The sequence below is a fragment of the Anolis carolinensis genome, unplaced genomic scaffold (genome assembly GCF_035594765.1).
Source record: "Anolis carolinensis isolate JA03-04 unplaced genomic scaffold, rAnoCar3.1.pri scaffold_7, whole genome shotgun sequence".
Taxonomy (NCBI): Eukaryota; Metazoa; Chordata; class Lepidosauria; order Squamata; family Dactyloidae; genus Anolis; species Anolis carolinensis.
The window spans coordinates 38,664,401-38,673,778 of NW_026943818.1; the positions used below are offsets into that span (position 1 = coordinate 38,664,401).

At 40.3% G+C, this 9,378-nt stretch overlaps 1 protein-coding gene across 3 annotated transcripts in view; it reads right to left on the bottom strand.

Annotated features, from left to right (window-relative positions):
- palm (paralemmin) overlaps window positions 1–9,378 on the bottom strand; it is a 65,006-nt gene that overhangs the window by 24,053 nt on the left and 31,575 nt on the right. For all 3 annotated transcript variants that reach the window (XM_062959212.1, XM_062959213.1, XM_062959214.1), the window contains exons 3-5: window positions 8,493–8,573; window positions 6,131–6,261; window positions 3,725–3,833 (exon numbers count right to left, since the gene is read on the bottom strand). In XM_062959212.1, coding sequence (XP_062815282.1) covers window positions 3,725–3,833; window positions 6,131–6,261; window positions 8,493–8,573 — 321 coding nt within the window. The remainder of the gene's footprint in view (window positions 1–3,724; window positions 3,834–6,130; window positions 6,262–8,492; window positions 8,574–9,378) is intronic.

Consider the following 9,378-nt stretch of genomic DNA (forward strand, 5'->3'; position numbering starts at 1 on the left):
GCCGCAGACGCTATGCGGGCAGTCGTGAAAACATTCCTGGCTGCTCGCAGAGCCACGGAGTAAGCCTTAATAGCGGCTTTAGCCCGTGCTTGGTCGGACACATCCCGAGATTTCCTCCAGATGCACTCGAGTCCCCTCCTCGCACGCTTCATCACGGCCAGCTCCTCAGTGAACCAAGGGGTTGACGTGACTCTACGCCAGGGGTCCCCAAACTAAGGCCCGGGGGCCACATGCGGCCCATTGAAGCCATTTATCCGGCCCCCACCTGGTGCACACCTTCCAATGATTTGCTTGTTTATAATGGTATTTTGATTATTATTTAACTAATAATTAATTATTAAGGGGTGCTTTGCTTGTGCTTTTGGTGCACAAAGGCAGAAGGAGGTTGGGCTAAATGGCACAAGGGGTTTCTTCCAACCCTCTTTATTATTATTATTATTATTATTATTATTATTTTATGACACAGCAAACAAGACAGATATGCTGGATTTCATATCACAAAATCACAAGTCAAACACTTCCCAAGTGTCTAGGACTGTGTGATGTATTATTATTGTTGTTGTTGTTAACAACGTTGAGGCTGGGTGAACATCTGTCAGGGGTGCTTTGCTTGTGCTTTTGTTGCACAATGGCAGAAGGAGGTTGGGCTAAATGGCACAAGGGGTTTCTTCCAACCCTCTTTATTATTATTATTATTATTATTATTATTATTATTATTAACAGTGAGGCTGTATTTGTTTTCACTTTTTTATTTCAAAATAAGAGATGTGCAGTATGCATAGGAATTTGTTCTTTTTTTCCAACTCTAATCCGGCCCTCCAATGGTCTGAGGGACTGTCAACTGGCCCCTTGTTTAAAAAGTTTGGGGACCCCTGCTCTACGCAGTGAGAGGGGACGTTCGGGAGCGATCGTGTCCAATGCCCTTGTCAGCTCACTATTGTAGTGATCAGCCAGTCTCCAGGACAGGAAGATCCCCAAGAGACCTCAGAAGTCCATCCGGATCCATCAGCCTCCTAGGGCAGACCATCTTAGTAGGTCCACCACCCCTGCGGAGGTTAGAAGACACGGCGAGACTTAGACAGATCAGACGATGGTCAGACCATGACAATGGAAGGATGTTTTGCTCTTCCACTCTGACTGTCCCACCATCCACAATAAAAACAAGGTCCAAGGTGTGTCCCAACAGATGGCCATCCAGCCTCAAGAATAATAATAACAACAACATCAATAATAATAGAGTTGGAAGACACCTCAAGAGCCATCGAGACCAACCTCATTCTACATTCATGTAGGGAAAGCACAATCAAAGCCCTTCTGACAGATGGCCATCCAACCTCAATAATAATAATAATAATAATAACAACAACAAGAACAACAACAATAATAATAGAGTTGGAAGACACCTCAAGAGCCATCGAGACCAACCTCATTCTACATTCATGTAGGGAAAGCACAATCAAAGCCCTTCTGACTGATGGCCATCCAACCTCAATAATAATAATAATAATAACAACAACAAGAACAACAACAAGAACAACAACAAGAACAACAACAAGAACAACAACAAGAACAACAACAATAATAATAGAGTTGGAAGACACCTCAAGAGCCATCGAGACCAACTTCATTCTACATTCATGTAGGGAAAGCACAATCAAAGCCCTTCTGACAGATGGCCATCCAACCTCAATAATAATAATAATAATAATAACAACAACAAGAACAACAACAAGAACAACAACAAGAACAACAACAAGAACAACAACAAGAACAACATCAATAATAATAGAGTTGGAAGACACCTCAAGAGCCATCGAGACCAACCTCATTCTACATTCATGCAGGGAAAGCACAATCAAAGCCCTTCTGACAGATGGCCATCCAACCTCAATAATAATAATAATAATAATAACAACAACAAGAACAACATCAATAATAATAGAGTTGGAAGACACCTCAAGAGCCATCGAGACCAACTTCATTCTACATTCATGTAGGGAAAGCACAATCAAAGCCCTTCTGACTGATAGCCATCCAACCTCAATAATAATAATAATAATAATAACAACAACAAGAACAACAACAATAATAATAGAGTTGGAAGACACCTCAAGAGCCATCGAGACCAACTTCATTCTACATTCATGTAGGGAAAGCACAATCAAAGCCCTTCTGACTGATGGCCATCCAACCTCAATAATAATAATAATAATAACAACAACAACAAGAACAACAACAATAATAATAGAGTTGGAAGACACCTCAAGAGCCATCGAGACCAACTTCATTCTACATTCATGTAGGGAAAGCACAATCAAAGCCCTTCTGACAGATGGCCATCCAACCTCAATAATAATAATAATAATAACAACAACAAGAACAACAACAAGAACAACAACAAGAACAACAACAAGAACAACAACAAGAACAACATCAATAATAATAGAGTTGGAAGACACCTCAAGAGCCATCGAGACCAACCTCATTCTACATTCATGTAGGGAAAGCACAATCAAAGCCCTTCTGACAGATGGCCATCCAACCTCAATAATAATAATAATAATAATAACAACAACAAGAACAAGAACAACAACAATAATAATAGAGTTGGAAGACACCTCAAGAGCCATCGAGACCAACCTCATTCTACATTCATGTAGGGAAAGCACAATCAAAGCCCTTCTGACTGATGGCCATCCAACCTCAATAATAATAATAATAACAACAACAAGAACAACAACAAGAACAACATCAATAATAATAGAGTTGGAAGACACCTCAAGAGCCATCGAGACCAACCTCATTCTACATTCATGTAGGGAAAGCACAATCAAAGCCCTTCTGACAGATGGCCATCCAACCTCAATAATAATAATAATAATAATAACAACAACAAGAACAACAACAATAATAATAGAGTTGGAAGACACCTCAAGAGCCATTGAGACCAACCTCATTCTACATTCATGCAGGGAAAGCACAATCAAAGCCCTTCTGACAGATGGCCATCCAACCTCAATAATAATAATAATAACAACAACAAGAACAACAACAAGAACAACAACAAGAACAACATCAATAATAATAGAGTTGGAAGACACCTCAAGAGCCATCGAGACCAACCTCATTCTACATTCATGTAGGGAAAGCACAATCAAAGCCCTCCCAAAAGATGGCCATCCAGCCTCAATAATAATAACAACAACGACAACAATAATAGAGTTGGAAGAGACCTCAAGAGCCATCTACACCAACCTCATTCTACATTCATGCAGGGAAAACACAATCAAAGCCTTCCCGACAGATGGCCACCCAGGCTCAATAATAACAACAACAGTAATAGTAATAGTAATAATAATAATAATAATAATAATAATAATAATAATAATAATAATAATAATAATAATAATAATAATAGAGTTGGAAGACCTCATAAGCCATCTAATCCAAACCTTCTGCCATGCAGGGAAAGCACAACCTGAAGATGCCAGCCACAGATGCAGGTGAAACGTCAGGACAAAATGCTGCTACAACTCGTTGGCCATAAACAACACCCCACATTTGTAGTTTAATCCACTTTCTTCCCATGTTTAGGAAATGGCATTGATCACCCATGAATCTTTTCATCAGATGCTTGGTTGAGGTTCATCTCTACATCTCTACTCTTGGCCTACGTCTCCATGTTTCCACCACACAACCCCAGAGAAGATGGGGAAGGGCTGACCTTGGGGGTGAGCTGCAGCTTCTCCTCCTTGGCGGTCTCCTCGGCCACGTTCTCTTTGGTGGATGAGGCCGAGATGCCGTTTTCCAGCTGCTCCAGTTCCTTCTCTAACCTACAACGAGAAGGAGATATTGGATTTGTCACAGAAGGCGTCCTCAAGTCACTCTTGAGGAGCTAGAGATTCAAGGTCCAACAGAAGGGCCACCTAGTCCAACCCATGAAATGGTCTTCAAGGAAACCACGCCTGAAAGATGTCTGTCCAACCAACTTTTGAAGGCCTTCAAAGACCATGAAACCCATGAAATAGTACCCAACAAAACCACTCTTGAAAGATGTCTATCCAACCAACACTTCAAGGCTTCCAAATATCATTAATTGATTGAAGGAGTTGGAAGGGACCTCAAGGGTCATCCAATCCATGGTCCACCAAAACCACTCCTGAAAGATGTCTGTCCAACCAACTTTTGAAGGCCTTCGAAGATCATGAAACCCAAGAAATAGTACTCTTGAAAGATGTCCATTCAACCAAGGAGCAATGACCTTCGTAGATCATAAAACCATTGAAAGTTGGAAGGGACCACCAAGAGCCATCTAGTCCAACCCATGTCCATCCAACCAACGTTTCAAGGCCTTCAAAGATCATTATTCCAATGAAGGAGTTGGAAGAGACCTCAAGGGCCATCTCGTCCAACCCATAGTCCACCAAAACCACTCCTGAAAGATGTCTGTCCAACAAAGACCTTCAAAGATCATTAAACCCTTGAAATAGTACCCAACAAAATCACTCCTGAAAGATGTCTGTCCAACCAACGTTTGAAGGCCTTCAAAGACCATGAAACCCATGAAATAGTACCCAACAAAACCACTCTTGAAAGATGTCTATCCAACCAACACTTCAAGGCTTCCAAATATCATTAATTGATTGAAGGAGTTGGAAGGGACCTCAAGGGTCATCCAATCCATGGTCCACCAAAACCACTCCTGAAGGATGTCCGTCCAACCAACCAATGCTTGAAGGCCCTCATGGATCATGAAACCCATGAAATAGTACCCAACAAAACCACTCTTGAAAGATGTCCATCCAACCAAGGTTTCAAGACCTTCAAAGATCATTAATCCATTGAAGGAGTTTAAAGGGACCTCAAGGGCCATCTAATCCAATCCATAGTCCACCAAAACCATTCCTGAAAGATGTCCATCCAACCAAGGTTTAAAGGCCTTGGTAGATCATAAAACCATCAAAAGTTAGAAGGGACCTCCAAGTGACATCTAGCTAACAAAACCATTCTTGAAAGATGTCCATCCAACCAAGGTTTAAAGGCCTTGGTAGATCATAAAACCATCAAAAGTTAGAAGGGACCTCCAAGTGACATCTAGCTAACAAAACCATTCTTGAAAGATGTCCATCCAACCAACGTTTCAAGGCCTTCAAAGATCATTAATCAATTGGAGGCCCATCTAATCCAACCCATAGTCCACCAAAACCACTCCTGAAAGATGTCCGTCAACAAAGACCTTCAAATATCATGAAACCCGTGAAGTAGTACCTACACAACAAAATCACTCCCGAAAGATGTCTGTCCAACCAACGTTTGAAGGCCTTCAAAGGTCATGAAACCCATGAAATAGTACCCAACAAAACCACTCTTGAAAGATGTCCATCCAACCAAGGTTTCAAGACCTTCAAAGATCATTAATCCATTGAAGGAGTTGGAAGGGACCTCAGGCGCCATCTAATGCAATCCATGGTCCACCAAAACCACTCCTGAAGGATGTCCAACCAACCAACACTTGAAGGCCCTCATGGATCATGAAACCCATGAAATAGTACCCAACAAAACCACTCTTGAAAGATGTCCATCCAACCAAGGTGCAAAGACCTTTGTAGATCATAAAATCATCAAAAGTTGGAAGGGACCCCTAGGGCCATCTAGTCCAACCCATAGTCCAACAAAACCACTTCTGAAAGATGTCAATTCAACCAACGTTTCAAGGCATTCAAAGATCATTAATCCATTGAAGGAGTTGGAAGGGACCTCAAGGGCCAATTCATAGTCCACCAAACCACTCCTGAAAGATGTCCATCCAACCAACATTTCAAGGCCTTCAAAGATCATGAAACGAAACCACTCTTGAAAGATGTCCATCCAACCAAGATGCAAAGACCTTTGTAGATCATAAAACCATCAAAAGTTGGAAGGGACCTCCAAGTGCCATCTAGTCCAACCCATAGTCCAACAAAACCACTCCTGAAAGATGTCCATCCAACCAAGGCCTTCAAAGATCACAAATCCATAGAAAGAGTTGAGATCCCAATTGCATCTGTTACGTAGGAAGCAGAGGATTGGAACCCAGAGCTCCCCATCCCCGGTACGTTTCTTGAAACGACTTTCCGCACCCGAGACTTACCTCTGGATGCTCTCTTCCAGTTCCTTGGCCTTCAAATCGTCCTCCTCCATCTGTTTCTTCATGGCCTCTCCTTCCTCGGCTGTGGACGATGGGGCTCCTTCCAGCAACCATCTCTCCCTCAAAGCCTTTGACTTGGAGCCGGAAGGAAAAAGCAGAGAGCCAGAGACAGAGAGAAAAGTGATTAGAGATGTGCAAAGCAGCTGAAATCAAATTAGTAATATGTTTCGGAGCCTCGTAAAGATTTGGATGGGTCCCATTTCGCTTCGTAATCCAGATCTCTGAAGCTTCGTAATATTTCTATTGAGATTCATCCCGTTCATGGAAATCGGGAAAATTTCAAGGCTCGTTTCTCCGTCATTTTTATGGCGATTGGGGTGAAACTTGGCACACTTGTAGGCAACATTTTTGACTTTAAGCCTCCCAAGTTTCAGAATGTTTTGATCATCCACCTATTTTTAGGGAATTTTTAAATATTTTACAATCAAAGGAAGGGAGCAACTTTGCAGGAAGCTTTGTAATTCGCTGACAGGGAAAAAAAGAAACATGAGATTCCTCTATTGGGCTTGAGGCTCATTTCTCTGTCATTTTTGTGACTATCAGGATGAAACTTGGCACGTTTGTAGGCAAGACCTTTGACTTTACGCTTGCCAGGTTTCAGAATGTTTCGATCATCCATTGATTTTTAGGGAATTTTTAAATATTTAACAATCAAAGGAAGGGAGCAGCTTTGTAGGAAGCCTTGTAATTGGCTGACAAGGAAAAAATAAACATCAGACTCCTCTATTGGGCTTGAGGCTCATTTCTCTGTCATTTTTATAGCTATCAGGGTGAAACTTGGCACATTTGTAGGCAAGACTTTTGACTTTAAGCCTGCCAAGTTTCGGAATGTTTCGATCATCCACCGATTTTTAGGGAATTTTTAAATATTTTACAAATCAAAGGAAGAGTCCAGCTTTGCAGAAAGCCTTGTAATTGGCTCACAAGGAAAAAAGAAACATCTGACCCCTGTATTGGGCTTGAGGCTTGTTTCTCTATCATTTTTATGACTATCAGGGTGAAACTTGGCACATTTGTAGGCAAGACTTTTGACTTTAAGCCTGCCAAGTTTCGGAATGTTTCGATCATCCACCGATTTTTAGGGAATTTTTAAATATTTTACAAATCAAAGGAAGAGTCCAGCTTTGCAGAAAGCCTTGTAATTGGCTCACAAGGAAAAAAGAAACATCTGACCCCTGTATTGGGCTTGAGGCTTGTTTCTCTATCATTTTTATGACTATCAGGGTGAAACTTGGCACATTTGTAGGCAAGACTTTTGACTTTAAGCCTGCCAAGTTTCGGAACGTTTCGATCATCCACCGATTTTTAGGGAATTTTTAAATATTTTACAAATCAAAGGAAGAGTCCAGCTTTGCAGAAAGCCTTGTAATTGGCTCACAAGGAAAAAAGAAACATCAGACCCCTGTATTGGGCTTGAGGCTCGTTTCTCTATCATTTTTATGACTATCAGGGTGAAACTTGGCACATTTGTAGGCAACGCTTTCCACTTTAAGCCTGCCAAGTTTCGGAACGTTTGGATCATCCACCGATTTTAAGGGAATTTTTAAATATTTTACAAATCAAAGGAAGAGTCCAGCTTTGCAGAAAGCCTTGTAATTGGCTCACAAGGAAAAAAGAAACATCAGACCCCTGTATTGGGCTTGAGGCTTGTTTCGCTATCATTTTTATGACTATCAGGATGAAACTTGGCACACTTGTAGGCAAGACTTTTGACTTTAAGCCTGCCAAGTTTCGGAATGTTTCGATCATCCACCGATTTTTAGGGAATTTTTAAATATTTTACAAATCAAAGGAAGAGTCCAGCTTTGCAGAAAGCCTTGTAATTGGCTCACAAGGAAAAAAGAAACATCTGACCCCTGTATTGGGCTTGAGGCTTGTTTCTCTATCATTTTTATGACTATCAGGATGAAACTTGGCACACTTGTAGGCAAGACTTTTGACTTTAAGCCTGCCAAGTTTCGGAATGTTTCGATCATCCACCGATTTTTAGGGAATTTTTAAATATTTTACAAATCAAAGGAAGAGTCCAGCTTTGCAGAAAGCCTTGTAATTGGCTCACAAGGAAAAAAGAAACATCTGACCCCTGTATTGGGCTTGAGGCTTGTTTCTCTATCATTTTTATGACTATCAGGATGAAACTTGGCACACGTGTAGGCAACACTTTCCACTTTAAGCCTGCCAAGTTTCGGAACGTTTCGATCATCCACCGATTTTTAGGGAATTTTTAAATATTTTACAATCAAAGGAAGGAAGCCTCTTTGCAGAAAGCCTTGTGACAGGGTGATGGGAGTTGTAGTCCGTATACCTTTAAGTGTTGCAACTGCCGCCGGTCATCTTCGAGCTGCCGCCGCTTGTTCTCGATCTCCGTTTGGCGCTTCCGCTTCTCCTAAAAGGAAAGACAAACCGGGAATGAGCTGGGCTCCGCTTCCAAGGGATGATGCATCCGCTCCGGGCTATAGTCCAAACATTAAATGCTGTGATGGGATTCAGGACCTTGGGTAGCATTTACATCTATTAACAGCATCTTAGCAGTTTAACCCACTACACCATCAGGGGCTCCACAGAATATTATTATTATTATTATTATTATTATTATTATTATTATTATTATTATTTATTTTTATTATTATTATTATTGTTCGACTTGTGATTTTGTGATACGAAATCCAGCATATCTATCTTGTTTGCTGTGTCATAATAATAAAATAATAATAAATAAATAAATAAATAAAAACCCAGCATATTTATCTTGTTTGCTGTGTCAGACTATGTCGTTGCGTCAATAATAAATAAAAATAATAATATCTTTCATACAGATGACAATCCAGCCATAATAATAATAATAATAATAATAATAATAATAATAATAATAATAATACATCACACATTCCTAAATGCTTGGGAAGCCCTCCCAACAGATAGCCATCCAGCCACAATAATAATAATAATAATAATAATAATAATAATAATAATAATAATAATAATAATACATCACACAGTCCTAAATGCTTGGGAAGCCCTCCCAACAGATGGCCATCGAGCCTTATTATTATTATTATTATTATTATTATTATTATTAATGATAATACGTCACACAATCCTAAATGCTTGGGAAGCCTTCCCAACAGATGGCCATCCAGCCATAATAATAATAATAATAATAATAATACATCACACATTCCTAAATGCTT